General features: G+C 45.8%; 1 protein-coding gene across 4 annotated transcripts in view; it reads left to right on the top strand.

Annotated features, from left to right (window-relative positions):
* Positions 1–13,247: 13,247 nt before the first annotated feature.
* Positions 13,248–22,411, top strand: part of PDS5A (PDS5 cohesin associated factor A) — a 135,528-nt gene continuing 126,364 nt past the window's right edge. Inside the window, exons 1-2 of one of the 4 annotated variants that reach the window (XM_008275183.4) lie at positions 13,248–13,445; positions 14,316–14,493. In XM_008275183.4, coding sequence (XP_008273405.1) covers positions 14,356–14,493 — 138 coding nt within the window. In that variant the 5' untranslated portion in view covers positions 13,248–13,445; positions 14,316–14,355. Of the gene's footprint in view, positions 13,446–13,496; positions 13,672–14,315; positions 14,494–22,411 lie in introns of those variants that run through there. The other 3 variants (XM_070068127.1, XM_008275201.4, XM_070068126.1) reach the window with 3 other exon arrangements.

Below are 22,411 nucleotides of genomic sequence, written 5' to 3'. Positions count from 1 at the left end.
AACCAGTGGATGGAAGACCTCTCTGTCTCTGCCTCTCTCTGTAACTCTGTCATTCAAATAAATAAAATAATAAATAAATCTTTAACAAAAATGGTACCAGGGCTGGTGCAGTGGCGCAGTGGGTTAATCCTCCACCTGCAGTGCCTGCATCCTATATGGGTGCCTTCTAGTCCCCACTGCTCCTCTTCCAATCCAGCTCTTTTCTATGGCCTGGGAAAGCAGTAGAAGATGGCCGAAGTCCTTGGGTCCCTGTACCCGCATGGAAGACCTGGGGAAAGCTCCTGGCTCCTGGCTTCGGATCAGCACAGCTCTAGCCATTGTGGCCATTTGGGGCGTGAACCCGCGGTCGGAAGACCTCTCTCTCTGTCTCTCCCTCTCATTGTCTGTAACTCTACCTATCAAATAAATGGCACACCGGGTTCTAGTCCCGGTTGGGGCACCGGATTCTGTCCCGGTTGCCCCTCTTCCAGGCCAGCCCTCTGCTGTGGCCCGGGAGTGCAGTGGAGGATGGCCCAGGTGCTTGGGCCCTGCACCCCATGGGAGACCAGGAAAAGCACCTGGCTCCTGGCTCCTGCCATCGGATCAGCGCGGTGCGCCGGCCGCAGCGCGCCGGCCGCGGCGGCCATTGGAGGGTGAACCAACGGCAAAGGAAGACCTTTCTCTCTGTCTCTCTCTCACTGTCCACTCTGCCTGTCAAAAAAAAAAAAAAAAAAAAAAAAAAAAGACTCATATCCTTATTTTTTTTTAAAAAAGGTACCTTAATCCACTATTGGTAGGAATACAAACTAGTACAACCATTAAGGAAGACAGTATGGAGGTTCCTCAGAGATCTGAAAATAGATCTACCACATGACTCAGCAGTCCTACTGCTGGTAATTTATCCAAACAAAATGAAGTCAGCATATCAAGGAGTTATTTGTACCCCCATGTTTATTGCAGCTCAATTCACAATAGCTAAGGTATGGACTCAACCCTGATGTACAACAATAGATGACAAGATAAAGAAAATATGGTATATAGACACTACAAAATACTACTTAGCCATAAAAAAAGAATGAAATCCTGTTTCTTGCAACAAAGTGTATGCAACTAGAAAACATTATGCTTAGTGAAATAAGCCAGTCTCAAAAAGACAAATATCATGTTTACTGTGGTATGTGGCAGTTAATATAGAATACCAAAAAATGTATAGGAATGGAATGGTCATTTTGGGATACAATTGTTGTTTTTAGCCCTCACTTATACTCCAGTGGAACTGTGGTGTTCCTACTTTTTACTTGTTGAATATTATGATTATTGGTGAATTAAGCCTGTGAATATGGAGTGGATTGAAATTATGTCTTTGAAAAAACTGATGAAGAGAGGGGAGGGAGGGAAGTAAGGAGACTGGACAAAACAGGGGAGTGAGAAAATTGTGGTTGTCTTCTTGGAACTGTATCTATGGAATGCATAAAATTATGATTTTATATTAATAAAAAATTTTAAAAAGAACTTTAAATTTCAGTATTCACAAATAAAATTTTATAGGTACACACAAAAATAATTTAGGGAACTTTAGGTTTCCTTAGCATATACATAAATAACTAAAGCTGTTCATTATTTGAGCATTGATATAATTCATATAATTCAGTTAAAATTTCACTGTCACTGAGTCTTAGTTCACAGCCTCTCACAATGTTTTGATTGGCTTAACTCAGCCTATGGACTGCATTTTCACAGGTGAAATGTCTCTGTAGACTCAGTTGTTGTATATGCATTGAGTAGGAGGGAGAATTTATAGGGCTGGGATAAGAACAACTCTAAAGAGGGGTTGTGGGGGCTGGTGTTGAGGTATAGTAGGTTAAGCTGCTCCAAGGTGGGGACCTTGGAGTCTTGGCTATTCTGATTCCAATCCAGCTTCTTGTTAAGGTGCCTGGAAAGGCAACAAATGATGGCCCAAGTATTTGTGTCCCTACCATCCACATGGAAGACTCTTGGAATTCTGGGTTCCTGGCCTCAGGTTGTTCTAGCCCTGGCTATTGTTGGCATTTGGGGAGTAAACCAACTATTGAAAGATCTATCTCATTCTCTGCAATCTGCCTTTCAAATAACAAAGAAAGAAACAAATAAATAAATCTTAAATAAAGAGGGGGAAGGGGGAGAGAGAGAGAAAGAGAGAGATTGAGACAGATGAGATCTTCCATCAACTGTTCACTCCCCAGACTCACAATAGTCAGGGCTGGGCCTAGCCAAATCAATGAGACAGGAACTCCATCCTCATCTCCCTCATGGGTGGCAGGAACTAAGTTGCTTGACTTATCATCTGCTGCCTCCCAGGGTATGAATTTGTAGGAAGGTGGAGCTGGGATAAAAACCAAGGCACTCCAGTATGAGATGTCCATGGGTGTCCAAAGTAGCATGTTAATCATTGTACCAAATGCCTGTCCTTCTTAATACATTTGATAAATGAATCTATTCTGCTTTTACTGTAGTGAAGAAGTATATGTCATATACATTCTTAATTATTTTAAATCATGTAAATCAGGAAACCAACATCCAAACTATGTAACAAAAATATACTGTAATGCTATTCTACAAAGTTTAATTATCCTTGAAAACCCTTTCAGCCCTCTAACTATTTATTTTCCTAACACTAGCAACTTGAAAAAGGGCTGCAAATTGGCATTGTACAAAATAGAACTCCAAATAATTTATCATAGTACTACAATTACTAGAAAAAAGCATAGTGGAGGCAGAACATCTTTGACTTTTGGGGATATGATTTCCAAAAACAATCAATTATAATGCCACATTTTTTGGAAAATATTTAAATTCTTTTCTTTTTTCTTTCTTTCTCTCTTCTGAGCCTCAGATACCCTGACTGGATTAATAATAGTCCCAGGATTCTGAATATACACTTCATTGGTCCAGGGAGTACCTTCATTCACTCATTCTATGCAATTAACTCACCAAGGAGCTTTAAAAGGTCCAAAGAATGGAATTAAAAGAAAATTCCTGGCTCCCAGCTTCATTGGGCATTTAGGGAGTGAGCCAGCAGATGGGAACTCTTTCTCTCTCTTTGACTCTCTCTCTCCACTTCTAAAGCAAATACATATTTTTAAAAAGGTTTATTAATTTATTTGAAGGGTAGAGAATTACAGAGAAGCAGAGGGGGAGAGGGAGAGAGAGAGAGAGAGAGAGAGAGAGAGAGAGAGAGTATTCCTTCCATTGGTTCACTCTCCAAATGGGCACAACAGCCAGAGCTGGGCAGATCCAAACCCAGGAGCCAGTAGTTTCTTCTAAGTCTCCCATGCAGGTGCAGTGGCCCAAGTCCTTGGGCCATCTTCCACTGCTTTCCAAGGCCATAGCAGAGAGCTGGATCGGAAGTGGAGCAGCCTAGACTTGAACCCATATAGGATGCTAGCACTGCAGGTGGCAGCTTTACCCCCAAGGCCACAGAGCTGGCCCCAATAAATTTTTTTTCTCTTTTTTTCTTTCTTTTCTTTCTTTCTTTTTTTTTTTTTTTTTACAGGCAGAGTGGACAATGAGAGAGAGAGACAGAGAGAAAGGTCTTCCTTTGCCGTTGGTTCACCCTCCAATGGCCGCCGCGGCCAGCGCACCATGCTGATCCGAAGCCAGGAGCCAGGTGCTTCTCCTGGTCTCCCATGGGGTGCAGAGCCCAAGCACTTGGGCCATCCTCCACTGCACTCCCGGGCCATAGCAAAGAGCTGGCCTGGAAGAGGGGCAACTGGGACAGAATCCGGCGCCCTGACCAGGACTAGAACCCGGTGTGCCGGCGCCGCTAGGCGGAGGATTACCCTATTGAGCCGTGGCGCTGGCCATTATTTTTAAACATAAAATAAAGGCTTCTGATGGCTAGGAAGCCAAGCCAATATTTCTAATTCAATTTGTTATCAAGAGAGCAGATTCTTATTGAACTTATGTAAATAACTGTATTATCATAAAAATAATACTCACAGATAGTTCCTGAATTTCTGTGGAATCAGGTAGAGAGCAAAAGTAAATGTTTCAATTTTTGTTCACAAAAGTATACTTTGCCAATACCCATAATTCTTTATCAGCTCGTTCAATTTCACATAATTATTTTTTAATATTTATTTAAAAAGCAGAGTGACAGAGAGAGAGAGAGAGAGAGAGAATGGCTACATCAAAACCAGGAGGGCATTACTCATTCTGGGTCTCCAGTGTGGGTGGCAGGCACCTAACTAATTTGAGCCATCACTTGCTGCCTCCCAAGGAGCTGGAATAGGATGTGGAGGCAAAACTCTATCCCAGACACTACAAGATGGGGCAAAAATGTCCCAGATGTTGGTTTAACCCACTTCGCTAGAACATCTGCTCCCTCATGTAATTAATTCTTGTTCTGCTTGATCTTGGTTGGCAATTTCACAAACCTATCAGTTTCTTCACTAGAGTTCTGGAACTTCTTACCCAGAAAGTAGCATGATCTATAAAGTTATCATAAAGCTGTACTTGTCAGAGGCCTTTCCACAAATCTCCTAGAAGATAATACCACTTTAGGATTATAATTGCTTGCAAAAGCTTCCAGAAAAGCATCATAATAAAGCAGTTAACTGTGGACAACAATACCTACAATGTCCATGACTAAAGATATGATGAGAGTTCATTGTGATGATGACACAATTCACAAAGAAATTTGGTTATTTCTGCAACATACAACATGTAACAAAATAACCAGCATTATGACTAACAACATATTTGCATGAATTTCATATAATTTTTGAACATGCTAATAATATACACATAAATATAATTTAAAGAAGGCTTAGCTTCACTTATTATTTGATGGTGCTTCCCATTCAGTTTAATACATCAAATAACTCTGTTTAATATCTCTCTTTTATAAGACAAGAGACACATCCTTCAAGGTTTTTCAGATGCTTAAGTGGAAAAATCTCACAGTCAATTCAAGGTCAAAAATACAATTCAGAATTTGATTTTGGCAAGTTTACCAAAAATGTCAATAGGCTTAAAAGGCTTCATCAAAATAGGATCATAGGCCACTGTGAAGAAAGTCATTCATTTATCTAGGATGATAAAAATTTCAAAGGCAAATGAAGAAATTTATATATTTGAGGGAAAATCTTAGCTCTATAATAGAGAGGGACCAGTTCTTAGTAATGAAAGACCTAATAAAGAAAACAAGAAGCATGAGACATCATTTTGAAAAAAGAATCTTTGTTTCCATGGCCAACTACCTTAAAGGTGATGACAAACTTCTCACAAATTCCTGTTAAAAGCAGATCAATACTCCAAGAAAAACTTGCTGTCTTAACAGAAGGGACCAAATTCTAGTTTTGAATCAGTGTACTTTTGATATTGATGCTCATTCTTTAGAAAAAATAACAAGAAATATTCTTCTGTACCAGTCAGTTTGAACATGAATAAAATTCCTTTTGTAAGATTCATCTGGGGCTGGTGTTGCAGAGCAGTGGATTAAGCCTTCACTTGCAATCCCAGCATTGCATTTTGGAGTGCCAGTCAGATTCCTGACTGCTCCACTTCTAATTCAGTTTCCCATTAGCATGTAAGAGAAGGCAGCAAAAGATGGCCCATGTACTTGGACTCTTGCCACCCATGCGAGTGACCAGTATAAAGTTCCTGGCCCTGGTCTTCTGCATGACCCAGCCCTGGTTATTGCAGAAATTTTGGGGAGTAAATCAGTGAATGAAAGATCTTTCTCTCTGACTCTCCCTCTCTCCGTGTGTGTGTGTGTGTGTGTGTGTGTGTATGTGTTTCCCTCTGTTGCTCTGCCTCTCCAATCAATAAATTTTAAGGAAAAAAAAAAGACTAATCTGTGCTATGTGTTTGGTGCACACATTAAGTCACTGCCTGGGATAACTCCATCCCATACAGAAGCACCTGCTTTGAATCTTGGCTCCTCCACTTCCAATGTAGCTTCCTGTTGATATGTACCCTAGGATGCAGCAGATGACTCAGAAACATGGGTCACTGCCACCTGGATTGAGTTCCAGGCTCCTGGTTTCAGGCTGGCCCAGCTCTGGCTGTTGCAGGCATTTGATAAGTGAGCCTATGGATGGAAGACCTCTCTCTCACTCCACATCCTCCCCCACCCCATTTCTTTCTCTCTGTCTCTTTCTCCCTCTCTTTCAAATAAAATGGAAAAAAAAATAGTTTTTTGTTTGTTTGTTTTGTTTTTGACAGGCAGAGTGGACAGTGAGAGAGAGAGACAGATGTGGGGAGCAAACCGGACTAGACTAAGTTACTGGAATTAAGACTTATTCTATGCATCTGCTCTCCCACAATATGGCGCTGGGAGAGAAGTAAACAGCTTCCGCACAGCTGCCTCCAGTTCAACCAATTAACTGTAGGACTTGCTCCTGATTGGAGAGCAGCGTACTCGGCGTGTGGGCAGCCGAGTTAGGATTGGCGGAGGAGGACTATAAAGGAGGAGAGAGACGGCATGCACCAGGAACATCTATGGGGAACATCTAAGGGAACCCGTGCAGCCCCCGAGAAAGCCGGCCGGCGGTGTGCCGCTCCCCTGCGGAAGTGGGGAATGCGGCCAGGGGGAACTGCCCTTCCACGGAGGTGGAAGGGATAGTAGCCAACCCGGGAAGAACCAGCAGCAAACCCGGGGAGGGCCGAGCAGACAGAAAGAACAGCGCAGGGTCCTGTGTTGCTCCTCCACGAAGAGGGGGAGCGACAACAGAGAAAGGTCTTCCTTTTGCGGTTGGTTCACCCTCCATTGGCCGCTGCGGCCGGCGTACCGCACCTATCCGAAGGCAGGAGCCAGGTGCTTCTCCTGGTCTCCCATGGGGTGCAGGGCCCAAGCACTTGGGCCATCCTCCACTACACTCCCTGGCCATAGCAGAGAGCTGTCCTGGAAGAGGGGCAACCGGGACAGAATCCGGTGCCCCGAGCGGGACTAGAACCCGGTGTGCCGGCGCTGCAAGGCGGAGGATTAGCCTATTGAGCTGCGGCGCCGGCCTAAAAAAAAAAAAAGAGCTTTTAAAGATTTTAGTTATTTGAAAGGCAGAGTTATAGAGAGAAGGAGAGAGAGACTTTCCATCTTCTAGTTCACTCCCCAAATGGCCACAACAGGCAGGGCTGGCCTAGGCCAAAGCCAGAAGCCAGGAGCTTCATCTGGGTCTCCCACATGGGTGCACAAACCCAAGCACTTGGGCCATCCTCTGCTGCTTTCACAGGAGCATTAGCAGAGAATTAGATCAGAAGTGGAGCAGCTGGGACTTGAACCCGTGCCCACATGGGATGCCAGCACTATAGGCAGTGGCTTAACCTGCTGCACCTCAGAGCCAACCCCAAATATGTGTTTAAAAGTAAAATTCATCTTCCACAAACATTCTACAAGCTTCCTAGCCATTCATTTTTGTCCTATACTTTTCTTCTTTCTCATTTTGGGACATTCTATTTTAGGACAAAAATTACCCTTTCTTTCTTAACAAAAATATATCTTTCGTACTTCATGACTTTACTTATCAAAAACATGTCTTACTCTCCTTGAATATGAGTTGCTTCTTTTATTATTTCCAGTTTTTTTTAAAGAATGAATGTTTGTTTAAAAGTTTATTTTCACCTATGAAAGAGAGAGAGAGATATCTTCCAGTCACTGGTTCATTCCTCAAGTGCTTGCAACAGCCAGGGCTGGGCCAGGCCAAAGCTAGGAGCCCAGAACAACTCTTTTCATGTCCTCAGGACCCGAGTACTTGGGCTATCATCTGCTGCCTCACAGCACAGTAACAGGAAGCTAGGTTGGAAGGAACGGAGCTGTGCCTCAAACTAGCCCTCAGATACTGGATGCAGGTATGCCAAGTGCTAGCTTGACCCTCTGTACCACAACACCCTTCTCTTTATTGCTTCTAGCTTTAACCTCCATATATTAATTAGATTATGTTTGAGAGGCAGAGACAGAGACAAAGAGAAAGAGAAACACACACACACACACACACAGAGAAAGAGAGAGAGAGAGAGAGAGAGAGAGAGCACGCTCCCATCTGCTGGTTCATTCCAACAATTCCTGCAGAGGTAAGGCTGGCCATGAGGGGCCACAACCAGGAGGAAGAGACTCAATCCAGATCTTACACATGAGTAGCAGAGATCCAACTACTTGAGCCAACTACCTGCTGCCTCCCAGGGTGTGCATCAGTAGGAAACTGGAATCCTGGAAGGTGGCATCAAAAGCAGAGCTGGGAGATGAACCCAGGCACTAGATTTTGGTTGCAACTATTACAAACAACAACTGCTGTGCCAAATATTTGCCCCAGAATTTAAGTTTTCATGACTTTAAAACACCTAGTGAAGACAACAGAAACCTGTCTGTCCAATAAACCTAGGCAAAATAACTCTAGTATACACTTACTATCGACAATATTATCTGTAGTATATACTTAGTATTGACAATTCAGGGATTCTTGCAGTTGTTTCATACCTGGTAGTCTACTTCTATGTTTATCTATCTACCATTACTTTCAATCCAACAGCTAGAATGGCTCTTTTACGTTAAAAAAAAAATGTGTAGAGCTTAGTACATACCTGTTAGTATTCTAGACACCTTCTAAACTTAACAGTTCCTCATAATGATCATCTGTGATATATACTATCATTACCAGATGAGGAATATGAGGCACAGAGATAAGGAAATTTGTCCAAGCTTGCCTAGCTGATAGGACGTAAATATCACATCACTTCCTTGCTTAAACAGTAGAGTAGTTCCCTACCTACAGTGAAAGCCAAAGGTACCAAAGACCCAAAGGGCTATATAGTAGTGACCTTCATATTTGTGGTTTTACTTTCCTTTTTCTTTTTTCTTAAGATTATTTATCTGGCCGGCGCCGCGACTCAGTAGGCTAATCCTCCGCCTTGCGGCGCTGGCACACCAGGTTCTAGTCCCAGTCGGGGCACCGGATTCTGTCCCAGTTGCCCCTCTTCCAGGCCAGCTCTCTGCTATGGCCCAGGAGTGCATTGGAGGATGGCCCAAGTGCTTGGGCCCTGCACCCCATGGGAGACCAGGAGAAGTACCTGGCTCCTGCCTTTGGATCAGCGCGGTGCGCTGGCCGCGGTGCGCCGGCCGTGGTGGCCATTGGAGGGTGAACCAATGGCAAAGGAAGACCTTTCTCTCTGTCTCTCTCTCACTATCCACTTTGCCTGTAAAAAAAAAAAAAAAAAAAAAAAAAAAAAGATTATTTATCTGAGAGGCAGAGTTACAGGCAGAGAGGGAGAGACACGGAACAAGAGGTCTTCCACCTGCTGGCTCACTCTCAAAATGGCCGCAACAGCCAGGGCTGGGCCAATCTGAAGCCAGAAGCCAGGAGCTTCTTTCAGGTCTCCCACATGGGTGCAAGGGCCCAGGCACTTGGACCACCTTCCTCTGATTTCCCAGGCACATTAGTAGGGAGCTCAATGAGAAGTGGAGCAGCTGGACTCAAACTGGCAACCATATAGGATGCCAGCATCACAGGTGGTAAGATTAACCCACTACCACAGAAAACCAGCCCCCAAGCAGGGGTTCTTGTCCTCCTCATCCCACCGAACTGCTTTGGTCTTGTGGTCCAAAACAATGTCTTTCATGGTAGGTCCTCCTTAAATAATATTGTACGGGGAGTTAAACCATATCAGGGGGCTGGCTCCAGTTCTAGCTTGTCTACTTCTCGTAAAATTCCTGCTAATGTGCCTAGGAAAGCAGCAGAAGATGGCCAAGTGCTTGGGCCCTTGCCATCCACACGGGAGACCCAGATGGAGTTCTGGGCACTTGGCTTTGACAAGTCCCAGCTATTATAGTAGTTTGTGGCATGAACAAGTGGAAGATCTCTCTCTCTCTCTCTCTCTCTCTCTCTCTCTCTCTCTCCTGTCACTCTGCCTTTCAAATAAATAAATACAATTAAAAAAAATAAGTAAATGGGGGCTGACGCGGTGGTGTGGCAGGTAAAGCCACTGCCTGCAGTGCTGGCAACACATATGGGCACCTGTTCGAGTCCCGGCTGCTCCACATCTGATCCAGCTCTCTGCTATGGCCTGGAAAAGCCTTTCTTGGGCCCTTGTACCCATGTGGGAGGCCTGGAAGAAGCTCCTAGCTCCTGGCTTTGGATCAGCACAGCTCTGGCTGTTGAGGACAATTGGGGAGTGAACCAACAGATGGAAGACCTCCCTCTCTCTCTCTCTCTCTCACCTTCTCTGTGTAACTCTTTCAAATAAAAATAAATAAATCTTAAAAAAATAAAAAAATGAGTAAATGTCACACAAATCAACATGTCTTCTCATTTATTTTATGTGGAGACAAAATTTTTTTTAAAGAAACAAAAATAAGAATTCTAAAGTATACTGTACAAAATTATTTATGAGTATATTTCAAAAGACTAATGGAAAAATAGAATTAAAAGATGTTTAGTTTTAGTTTAAAACATTTTTAAGCCAGTGCTGTGGTATAGCAGGTAAAGCCACATGCCTGCCATGCAGGCATCCCATATGGGTGCCAGTTTGAGTCCTGGCTGCCCCACTTCTGATCCAGCTCCCTGCTAATGCATCTGGGAAAGAAGTGGAGGATAGCTCAAGTTCTTGGGCCCCTGCACTCATGTGACAGACCTGGAAGAAGCTCCTGGCTCCTGGCATTGGTCTGACTCAGCTCTGGCCATTGTGGCCATTTGGAGAGTAAACCAGCAGATGGAAGATCTCTCTCTCTCTTTCCCTCTATCTCTGACTTTCAAATAAATAAAAACAAATATTTGTATAAAAAAAGATGTTTAGTTTGGTGCAAACAATTTTGGAATTAATGCTTATGAGAGTCTTCAAAAATTCATGAAAATGCATAATATGAAAAAAGCTATGTATAGATCTATTAAAAATCATTGATATCAAAATTTTTCTGCATGAAAATAAACATCTTTTAATTATTTTTCACAAAAATTTTAAATAGTTTTTTTTTTTTTTTTTAGGAATTTATTCTTTTGAGAAGCTAATAGAACAAATCAGAGAGTTCCCATTTGCTGTTTCTCTCCCCAGAAGCCTGAAATGGCAGCCAGGAACTCAATCCAGGTCTCCCCCTTGGGTGACAGGGACCCAACTACTTGAGCCATCATGCTGTCTTCCAAGGTCTGTACTAGTGGGAAGCTGGAATCAGGAGCAGGAGGGGGTCAGGGAATCCAGGTAGTGGGATGTGCTATGCCTGAAATGGCAGCCTAACCAGTAAGCCAAATGCCTGCCCCTCTGCAAATTTTTTTTTCAACTACCCTTTGTTGCAATACTCAGGGATTACCATTTTTTTTCTTTTGTGATGTTAGTTTGTTTTATTTTTCAACTTACTATCTTTTGAGTGATTACAAAATTATATGTTAACAATGTAATACATTGTACTGGCTTCAGGCAGTACATATGGTAAATTTGGACTGAAACAATGTGATACATTGGATTAAAAACTATGTATATACAAAACTCCATTTAATAGTACATAAATTAGTTAGAGTAAGGCCCAGTGGCATGGAGGGTAAAGCCGTCATCACCTGCAGCACTGGAATCCCATATGGGCATTTGTTGGAGTCCTGACTGCCCCACTTTTGACCTAGCTCCCTGCTAATGCACGCAGAAGATGATCCAAGTCTTTGGACTTCTGTACCCACATGGGAGACTCAGATGAAGCTCCTGCATCCTGGCTTACAGCCATCTGGGGAGTGAACCAGCAGATGGAAGATTCTCTCTGCCTTTCAAATAAATAATTTTTTTAAAGTTACTGAGAAAATGAAAAAAGCATCCTCCATCTTTATTTATTTAAATATACAAAATCAAGAAACATCAACGTTATGAGGGAGAGTAAAATGTCAACTAAGGACAGTCTGAAATGCATTCTTCCTGCTACTCTTAGACCTAAGGAGAAAGCAGCACTTTTCTGAAGAGCTCTAGCAAATCAGCAACTGTGAAGTCCAAGATGATTACTCCCTCGTGTTACACCTGAAAAACAATGGCAATACCTCTAGCATTTCTAAGGTCAAGTTGAAGGCTTTGGAGGGGGGAGAAGAGCAAGGAAAGCCATCAAGAATCATTTAAATAAACAATCAACCATCATTTTAAACTCTGGCAGGGGTCAGCTTCAACACCTGAATTCTATTTCACGTAACTGTATTCTCTTTTCAACTTCCTCTTCTGAAATTGTGTGTGTGCTATTGAGGTTCCCTTGCTTCAATTATTTACCTTAAATTATTCACACGCTGCTGCACTGAGTTTTCCCTGGCGGTTGTTTTCCTTCAGATGAAAGAAAAAGTTCATCTTTGGTATGTTTAGAACACTTTAAAAATGAGTTCTCCCACACGCACCGGAACCACCTTGCTAACGTGTACAAATGCTTATTCCGGGGTTCCACTCAGAGCTCCTATTCTGTAGATTTTCCAGGTGGAGACACATGTTTTTCAGGCAGTGTCTCGAGTGATCCCGAGGCCTGGGGCCCAGAGGCCATACCTTGAGAACTAGTCGACTGCGCGCCATCTGGGTATTTTTGTGGGTTTCAAAATACTAAGTTTAGAAATCTAAGGTGGGGGGGGGGGTAGGAGGCGAAGTCGACTGGCTGTCGGAAGACGCAAAAATGAGCAGCCCACGTTGTCGGGTTGCAAAAACTTCCCCTCACTTTTGTAGTTCTGTCCCTGGGGAGGAAATACAGTTCATTTTCACCGAGTAATTAATCGTCTTTCCACCGGTTCCGTCCAGTCCCTCAGGGTGGTCCTCCCTCAAAGTCACGAAGTCATCGCCGCGGCGAAAGGCGCAGCTCCGTCCGCCCGGCGCACCCTCGCAGGGCCGTGGGGACGGGGGTTCGCTTCCCGCCACCCGAGCTCCTCCTCCGCTCGTCCTCCCTCAGGCGCCCCGCGCGGCGGGTCTTGGCGCCAACCGGATGGCGGCGCTGTCGGCCCCGCGCGCGGCCGCCTCAGGCCCGAGGGAGGCGGAGGCACGGCCGGCGGAGGAAGGGGAGGGAGCGAGGCGCGCGCACTGCTCTCGCGTGCTCTCGCGCCGCTCGCGTGACCGGCCGGTGTGTGCGCGAGGCGCCGGCTCCCTGGGGCACCGAGGGCCGGGCGCGCGCCGCTGCGTGGGGCGTCCGGGTCCGGGTCGGCGGCCCCGGCCCGCGCGAGGTGCGGGCGGGCTGGCCGTGGTGGTGGTGGTGGTGGGGGGCGTCCCGGGCGGACACCCGCGCCTACGCTCCCGGAGGAGCCGTCTCCGAGGCTGCTCTTCCTCGGCCAGACGGAGAGCGGCAGTGTCTCCCCGCCCAGTGCACACTCGCCCCGCGTCTCCCCCCGCGGCGGCTGCTCCTCCTCGGCACCGCCAGCCCCAGCGCCGCTCCGGGGCGGGCGGGCGGCGGCGGCGGCGGGACCCGCGGAGCCGCTTTGTGTGCAGCCCGACGAGGGGCGGCGGCGCAACCACCTGACAGAGGCCCGGGCTCTCGATGCACCTTCCGCCCGCATGAGGAGGAGGTAAAGGCGGCGGTGGCTCGGCTCCCGCCCTCGGCTGGTGGAGGGAGGGGACGGAAGGGGAGACCGGAGCGCGGGGGGTGGGGGGGTAGGTGCCGCGGGTCCGAGGCCCGGCACGGCTGCCGGGAGGTGCCGGTAAGGCCTTGGCGGGGCCGGGCGGCGCCGAGGGGCCGGGGGCGTAGGAAGCCTCCGGGGTCCATCAGCCGAAGTTGAAGGAACAAAATGTGAAGTGCGGAGCCTCTTCCTGGCGTGGGGTTGCGGGTGGAAGGCGGCTGTTTTCCCCTCCCGCAGGGGTGGGGGAGCGGGACCGAGGAGGGCCGGGAGCCGGTGGGGACTGCCAGGGGCCCAAGCTCGGCCGTGCAAGAGCGTTTTGTTCCCAGGAGCCGCGGCGGCGTGTGGGTCCGGTTGGGTCCCTAGTTTTGCGGCCTAAGCCGAGCCCTATAGGCCTCGCGTCTCCTTTCCCGGAGTGGACTGGTCAGGCGGGGACTGGGCGCTTCTGCCTAGCCGAGCCGGGGGCTTTGGGGTCTTCACCGGCCTCCGGAGGCAGCCAAACTTAGGGCCTAGGAGCTCCGGGGTGGATTTCATTGTGAAAGGCGGAATGGGAAACTCCTGGCGCTGCTCGGCTTCTCCCGCGGCCAAGGCGGCTGGTGCCCGGGAGCCCCGTGGGCCCGGGGCTGGCGGCGCCGGCGCGGGTAGGGGCGGCGGGCGGGCGGCGGGATCCCCGGGCCCGCTAAGGAGCCAGCGCTGGAGCCGCGGCCGCGTCTCTGGCCTCCGGGGGAGAAAGGGCCCTTTCCCGATTAGAGATTTTTGAAATGAAAAAAGAGGTTACAAAGTCGCCCCTTTCTCGCTGAACTTTGGTTTTCTGACCGATAGAGGCCGGTAGAGGACTGTGAAAGAAAAGTTGTCCCCCAGGATGGACTTCACCGCGCAGCCCAAGCCTGCCACTGCCCTCTGTGGCGTCGTGAGTGCCGATGGGAAGATCGCCTACCCTCCGGGGGTGAAGGAGATCACCGACAAGATCACCACCGACGAAATGATCAAGCGGCTGAAGGTAAGCCTTCCGACAGCTTGCAACGTCCGACGGCTGTAGTCGAAGGGGCTTCCTCCTCTGGCTGTGGCACTCTTAGTTTCACCTTCCAAGGTGTTTTAGATAGCCTGTCGTTTTCTCCCTTACCCGCTCTGAGAGGTATTGCTCTGTCTTGGCTTCATCTTTGAATGAGTTCCGTGGGGACAGCCATGCTGGGAAATTAAAAAGGAGTGTGATTTTTTTTTTTAAAGCCTGTTCTTCAAGCATAAGAATACTGTTCACAGTGGCTTGCAACCTTAAATGTTAGCAATAAATTGTTTGGCAAGGTTACTGTTTTCATCAGCTTCTTAAGGGACTGATTTAAGCACAAGAAGCTGTTTTTAAAAAATTATCACAATTTTTGAATATCCAGAAATTTCTTTATATATAGTGTGGTGCAACTTTGCCAGAAGTACTGACTTCAGAATGCATGATTGAAGCGAGGTGATGATTTTAGTTCATGTACTGAGAAGTTAAAGTATTGTGGCTCTTTGTAAAATTTTTTGTTTATTTACTTGACAGAGAGCTCGAGCCCATGTGCTCCCATCTGTTGGTTCACTCTCCAGTAGGGAAAGCCTGGAGACAGTGTCCAACTAGGAAATTGTTAACAGTCTGGGGGAAGGATGTTTGAATACTGAAGCAGTGTGACCTTAGTGGGGAGAGAGGCAGAGGAGTGATTAAGGAGACGTTTCATAGTGTGGATCAGACTTGTTGGGAGGTAAGGGAAGAAATAACCTCTCTACCTTGGGCAATGTGTTAAAATGTGATTTTTAGGGAATGATGTTGCCCCTTTGTTCTTGGAGCTTAGTATAATGCTTAGTAAATGGGTACAATGTGTTCTAACTCCTGTAGTTTAGTTTAAGAAATTTAATGAGATTCTATACTTTGTTGCCTCTTTGGAAGGAATGACAGTTCATTTCATTAAAATGAATCTTGATACTAAACATTATACATGAGTTAAGGTTTTGAATTGATGCTTCCTTAAGTTATGAAATATAAAGATGTTAAGAAAAATTTATGAATCTTTAATTTAAAAAAATATTTTGCTTATTTGGAAGGCAAAGTTACAGAGAGAGGGGGAGAGATAGGGAGAGAGAGAGATAGTTCTTCCATCCACTGGTTCACTTCCCAGATGGCCACAACTGCCCCACCCAGCCTGGAGCTTCATTTGGGTCTCCCATGAAGCTGCAGGGGCCTAAGCAGTTGGGCCATCTTCCACTGGTCTCCCAGGCACATTAGTAGGGAGCTGTATTGGAAGTGGAGCAGCCAGGCTCCAATCAGTATCCATATGGTATGCTGGTGCTGAAGGTGATGGCTTAACCCATTATATCACAATGCCAACCCCAAATCTTTCATTAAAATTAAAAAAAATTATTTTTTATTTGAAAGGCAGAGTTACTGAGAGAAAAAAAGAGAGCGACAGAAAAAAAGATCTATCTGTTGATTCAATCCCCATTTGGCCACAATGGCTGGTGCTAGTCCAGGCCAAAGCCAGGAGCCAGAAACTTCTTCCAAGTTTCCTACATGGATGCAGGAGCCCAAGCACCTGGGCCATGTGCTGTTGCTTTCTCAAGCATGTTAGTAGGGAGCTGGATCAGAAGTTGGAGTAGCTGGGACTTGAACCAGCAGCCATATGGGAAGCTGGCATCGCAGGCAGCAGCTTAGCCCACTATGTAACAACACCAGCCCTGAATCTTAATTTCTTTTTTCTTTTTTTAAAAAAGATTTTATTTATTTATTTGAGAGGTAAAGGTACAGACAGCTAGAGGGAGAGAGAGAAAGGTCCTCCTTCCGTTGGTTCACTCCCCAAATGGCTGCAATGGCTGGAGCTATGCTGACCCAAAGCTAGGAGCCAGGTGCTTCTCCTGGTCTCCCATGGGGTGCAGGGCCCAAGCACCTGGGCCATCCTCCACTGCCCTCCTGGGCCACAGCAGAGAGCTGGCCTGCAAGAGGGGCAACTGGGACAGAATCTGGCGCCCCGACCGGCACTAGAACCCGGTGTGCCGGTGCAGCAAGGCGGAGGATTAGCCTAGTGAGCCACGGCGCCGGCCCTTAATTTCTAAATTAAGAATATTGAAAGCTTTTCTTAAAAAATATTTATTTGAAAGGCAGAGTTGGAGACACAGAGAGATCCTTCCACTGGCTCACTCCCCAAATGGCAGCAATAGCTGGGACTGGACCAGACCAAAGTCAGGAGCCTAGAAACTCCATCCAGGTCTCCCATGTGGGTACAGGGGTCCAAGCACTTGGGCCATCTTCCACTGCTTTTCCAGCCACTGTAGCAGGGAGCTGGATTGGAAGTAGAACAGCTGGGACTCCAATATGGGATGCTGGAGAGACAGCCCTCAAAGCCAGCCCTAAAAGCTTGAATTTCCTTAGAAAAATGGAAAGTTCATTTTATTTAAATTTATTTAAATTTCCATTTCAAATAGATTAAATATCAGAAGTGCTGTTAAGTATAAGTGGACATATAACCACACCTCTAGTACGGGTTGCCAGATAGGGGATTCCTGCATTGCAGGCTCTACAGTGCAAGCCCCTAAAGGCAGAACAATAGAAAGAGGGAGAAAGATACAAGTCCAATTACTGCCTTCCAGGTGCATTGGGAATCTGGATTGGAAGGCAGAGGCAAGACTTGATCCTGGGCTTTCCAGTGTGATGGAATGTGGGCATCCCAAGTGGTGGCTTACCTACCCCACTGTGCAACAATGCCCAATGCAAGGAATATTAATTTTGAAAATGACAGGTAATTTGAAAAAAAAATTTAATTGCAATTGAGTACTTTCCCTGACCTTGCATCTCAGAGATAATAATGTAGATACTAAGAATTTCATAGCTAAAAGATAGTTTACAGGTTATTTGGTTTTCTAATTTTCTAGATGAAGAAACTGAGCCTTTGGGGGATTATGAACAACCCTAGTCATATAAAGCTGAAAATTTTCATTAACTTTTTTTAAAAAGATTTATTTATTTGAAAGGCAGAGTTACAGAGAGGCAGAGGCAGAGAGAGAGAGAGAGAGGGAGAGAGAGGTCTTCCATCCACTGGTTCACTCCCCAGATGGCTGCAACGGCCGGAGCTGTGCCGATCTGAAGCCAAGAGCCAGGGGCTTCTTCCAGGTCTCCCAAGCGGGTGCAGGAGCCCAAGGACTTAGGCCATCTTCTGCTGCCTTCCCAGGCCACTGCAAAGAGTTGGATTGGAAGTGGAGTAGCCTGTACTTGAACCAGTGCCCATATGGGATGCCAGCATGGTAGGCGGCAGCTTTACCAGCCATGCCACAGCACTGCCCCTGTCATTAACTTCTATTACTCAGATAATATAAGTTGGCAAATTAAAAAGTTATACTAAAATTAGTTAACTAATTTGAAGGATAGCAAGTAGTTTAGTACCACTGTTATATTAAGCACCACAAATAGCCATATTTCTGTATAGTTGTGGCTTCTGTAGGAGTCATGTCTGATAAGTATTAAGCAGATAGAGAGTTCTGATCTGCTGGCTCATTGAGAGGCTAAAGGTAGGAGCCAGGAACTTGTCAATCTAGGTGTTCTATGTGGAGACAGAATCTAATTACTTGAGCCATTACTGGCTTCCAGGATCTGCATTATCAGTAAGTTGGAATCAGGAGCTAGAGATCAATCCTTGGTACTCTAATGTGGGCCATGAGCATCTTAACTATAAGGCCAAATGCCTCCCCTGAAAAGTTATTTATTTTAGAGAGACAGAGCTCCTATCCACTGTTTCACTTCCCAAAAACCCACAACAGCAAGGGGGCCAAAGGTGCCAGCTGGGAACTTAATCCAGGTCTTCTATTTGGGTAATAGGAGCCCAATCACTTAAGCCATCACCACTGCCTGCCCTTCTCCCCACCCCTCTCTTCCTTTCTCCTTCTTTAAGGATGTTTTATTTATAAGGCAGAGTTATGGAGGTGGGGGAGAGAGAGAGAGAGAGCTCTTCCATCTGGTAGTTGACTCCCCAAATGGCTGCAACTACTGGAGCTGGGCCGATCCAAAGCCAGGAGCCAGGAGCATCATCCAAGTCTCCCATGTGGGTGCAGGGGCCCAAGCACTTGGGCCATCCTTCCCTGATTTCCCAGGTGCATTAGCAGGGAGTTGGATCAGAAATGGAGCAGCTGGGACTTGAACCATGGCCATATGGGATCTTGGCGCTACAGAAGGTGGCTTAACTGCTGTACTACAGTGCTGGCCCCAATCACCACTTCCTCTCAAGGTCTGCATTAATTAGGTGTCAGGGTAGTTTGATATGGAATACAGATACTTTACCTGGCATCTTAACTGTTAGGCAAGACGCCTGCTCCACAGCAAACTTTTTTAAAGACTTATATTTTATTTGAAAGTCAGAGTTACAAAAAGAGAGAAGGGTGGGGGGAGAGGGGGAGAGGGAGAGAATGGGAGAGAGGAAGAGAGGTCTTCCATTCTCTGGTTCACTCCTCCATTGGCCGCAACCGCCGGAGCTCCACCAGTCCGAAGCCAAGAGCCAGGAGCAGCTTCCTTGTCTCCCACACCAGTGCAGGGGCCCAAGGACTTGGGCCATCCTCTGCTGCTTTCCCAGGCCACAGCAGAGAGCCAGACCGGAAATGGAGCGGCTGGGACTTGAACTGGTGCCCATATAGGATACTGGCACTGCAGGCGGCGGCTTTACTGGCTGTGCCACAGTGCCAGCCCCACAAAAAGAACTTTTAAAAAAGTTTGGGGCCGATATCCTATATGGGCACCAGTTCAAGTCCAAGCTGCTCCACTTCTGCTCTCTTCTGTGGCCTGGGAAAGCAGTAGAAGATGGCCCAAGTTCTTGGGCCCCTGCACACACATGGGAGACCAGGAAGAAGCTCCTGGCTCCTGGCTTTGGATTGACGGAGCTCCGGCCATTGTGGCCATCTGGGGAATGAACCAGTGGATGAAGACCTCTCTCTCTTTCTGCCTCTGCCTCTCGTAACTCTGCCTTTGAAATAAATAATAAATCTTAAAAATAGTTCTTCTTGTGTGTGATAAAATATGCATTAGAATACTTAGCATTTTAGTCATTTATCTTATGTTTATACAATTCTGTAACGTTAAGTACATTCACATTGTTTTACAACATCACAACGATCCATCTCTAGCACTTCATTTTTTATAATTGAAACCCTATTCTTATAAAATACTGACTTCCCATTCCTTCCCTCCATAGCTACTGGCAGCCACTATTGTACTTTTTGTCTCTATGAATTTGTTCTCAAATAAATGAAATCATGCAGTATTTGTCCTTTTATGATCTTTTTTTTTTTCACTTAATTTGATAGTTGTTTTTAATCTGTGTTGTAGCAGAATTTCCTTCCTTTTTAAGACTGAGTGGTAGTCCATCAGATATACATACCTCATTTTGTTTCTCTAGTCATCTTTCAGTGGATACTCATGTTTTGGCTGTTATGAGCAACTTTTCTTACCTCATAGTTTTGTGGTCAGGAATTAAGGTGGGATTATTCATTCATTGGTATTTAGCAGGTGACTAGGTTGGTCTAGACTTTAGGATCCACATGGCTTCACTTTAACATTTGGTGCCCTGGTGGCAACAGTTAGAGGGCTGGACTCAGCTGGTCTCTTTTTCCTGTCTTAGGATATAGTCTTAGGGCTTCTCCACATGGTCTCTGTGGAGAAGGGTTCTGAGACACTATAGAGGAAGTTGTCAAGTACTTAGCCCAGAATTGACAGTGTCACATCTAATTACTGTATTCGTTAAAGTAGTCATAGCCTGGACCACATTCAAAGGGAGAAAATATTGACCGTACTTCTCAGTGGAAGAGGTTGGAAAAGTTTATAGCTATCTTTTTTTTTAATTTTTTATTTTTTTTGACAGGCAGAGTGGACAGTGAGAGAGAGAGACAGAGAGAAAGGTCTTTCTTTGCCATTGGTTCACCCTCCAATGGCCGCTGTGGCCGGCGCGCGGCGGCCAGCGCACCGCGCTGATCTGATGGCAGAAGGACTAGAACCTGGTGTGCCGGTGCCGCTAGGTGGAGGGTTAGCCTATTGAGCCGTGGCACCGGCCAAAAATGATTTGATGTTTTAAAAATTATATGTGCAGCCAACTTGATCTGTAAAATTTTGGGGGCCGGCACTGTGGCATAGCAGATAAAGCTGCCGTTTGCAGTTTCGGCATCCTATATGGACACTGGTTCAGGTCCTGGCTGCTTCACTTCCAATCTGGCTCTCCGCAATGGCTTGGGAAAGTGCTTGGGCCCTTACACCCTTGGGGGAGACCCGGAAGAAGGTCCTGGCTCCTGGCTTTGGATCAGCTGAGTCCTGGCCAATGTGGCCATTTGGAGAGTGAACCAGGGAATGGAAGACCTGTCTCTGTCTCTGCCTCTCTGTATCTCTACCTTTCAAATAAATAAGTTAATTTTTAAAAAAAGATTTGTAAAATTTTTAAGAAAATTTGAAGGGTTTTTTTAGTTAGGGGAAATTATGACTTAAAATCTTTTTTTCTCTTCTCAAGTTCTAATAAAGGATTACATGCATTTATTATGACAACATTGGATGAATCTGGTGGATGTTATATTAAATGAAATAAACCAGACACAGAAAGATTACCATATGATTTCATTCATGTGTAGCCTGAAAAAGTTGATATAGCAGCTGGGAGTAGATTAGAGGTTACTAGTGTTTGGAGTGAGTAAAGGAGGGGAGGGATATAGTGTACAATATTACAGTTAGATAGGAGGAATCAGTTCTGATTTTTTTTGCATAGTAGGATGACAAGTATCATTTCAAGGGAGGAGTTTGAATATTCTTAAAATTATAGATGTTTAAGGTTATGGATATGTTAATTATCCAGATTCTATCATACACAATGTATTGAAATACATTGTACCCTAAAAGTATGTACATTTGGTTTTTTTAAATATTTACTTATTGAAAGGCAGAGCGAGAAATCTATCCTCTGGGTCTTCCATATGGGTGGTAAGGATGCAACCATTGAAGCCATCAGCTGCTGCCTCCCAGGGTGTACATTAGCAGGAAACTGGAATCAGGAGCAGAGCCTGGACTTGAATCCAGAAACTCTGAGATAGGGTAAGTGAATGTCTTAGCTACTGTGCCAAGCAGCTGCATCAATGTATACAATTATGTCTCAATCAAAAATGGAATAAAGGGGCCAGTGCTGTGGCATAGTAGGTTTAAGTCTCCATGTACAGCACTGGCATCCCATACGGGTGCTGGTTCAAGGCCCAGCTGCTTCACTTCTGATCCAGCTCCCTGCTAATGGCCTGGGAAAGCAGTGAGAGATGGCCCAAGTGCTTGGGCTGCTACATCCACATGGGAGACCTGGAAAAAGCTCCTGGCTTTAGAATGGTCCAGCTTCAGCCATTGTGGCCATTTTGGGGGTGAACCAGTGGATGGAAGACTGCTCTCTCTGTTTCGCCCTCTCTCTGTCTTCAACTGTCTCTCAAATAAATAACCCTTAAAAATGTAATAAAGGGCTGGGCATTGTGGTTCAGTGAGTTAAACTGCCATTTGGAATGCATGTGTTCTATATCAGTGCCAGTTTGAATCCTAGTATTTCTGCTTCTGATCCAACTTCCTGCTAATGCATCCTGAGAGACAGCAGATGATGACTCAAGTGTGTGGATCCCTGCTGTCCACATGGGAGACTGGATGGAATTCAGGTGACACCTCAAATACTTAGATCCCTACTGCCCACATGGGAGACCCAGATTGGGTTTCAGGCTCCTGGCTTCAGCCTGGCCCAGCCTAGTCTGTTGAAAACATTTGGGAAGTGAACCAGTAGATGGAAGATCAATCAATCTCAGCTCTCTGTCTTTAAAAGAAATAAAGTAATTTATGGGGATGGTACTATGGCATGTGGGTTAAACCTCCACCTGAAGAACTGGCATCCCTTATGGGCACCAGTTCTAGT

This window comes from Oryctolagus cuniculus, chromosome 2 (genome assembly GCF_964237555.1).
Source record: "Oryctolagus cuniculus chromosome 2, mOryCun1.1, whole genome shotgun sequence".
Taxonomy (NCBI): Eukaryota; Metazoa; Chordata; class Mammalia; order Lagomorpha; family Leporidae; genus Oryctolagus; species Oryctolagus cuniculus.
The sequence above is the reverse complement of the archived record's forward strand: the minus strand, read 5'-3'. Positions and strand labels throughout refer to the sequence as shown.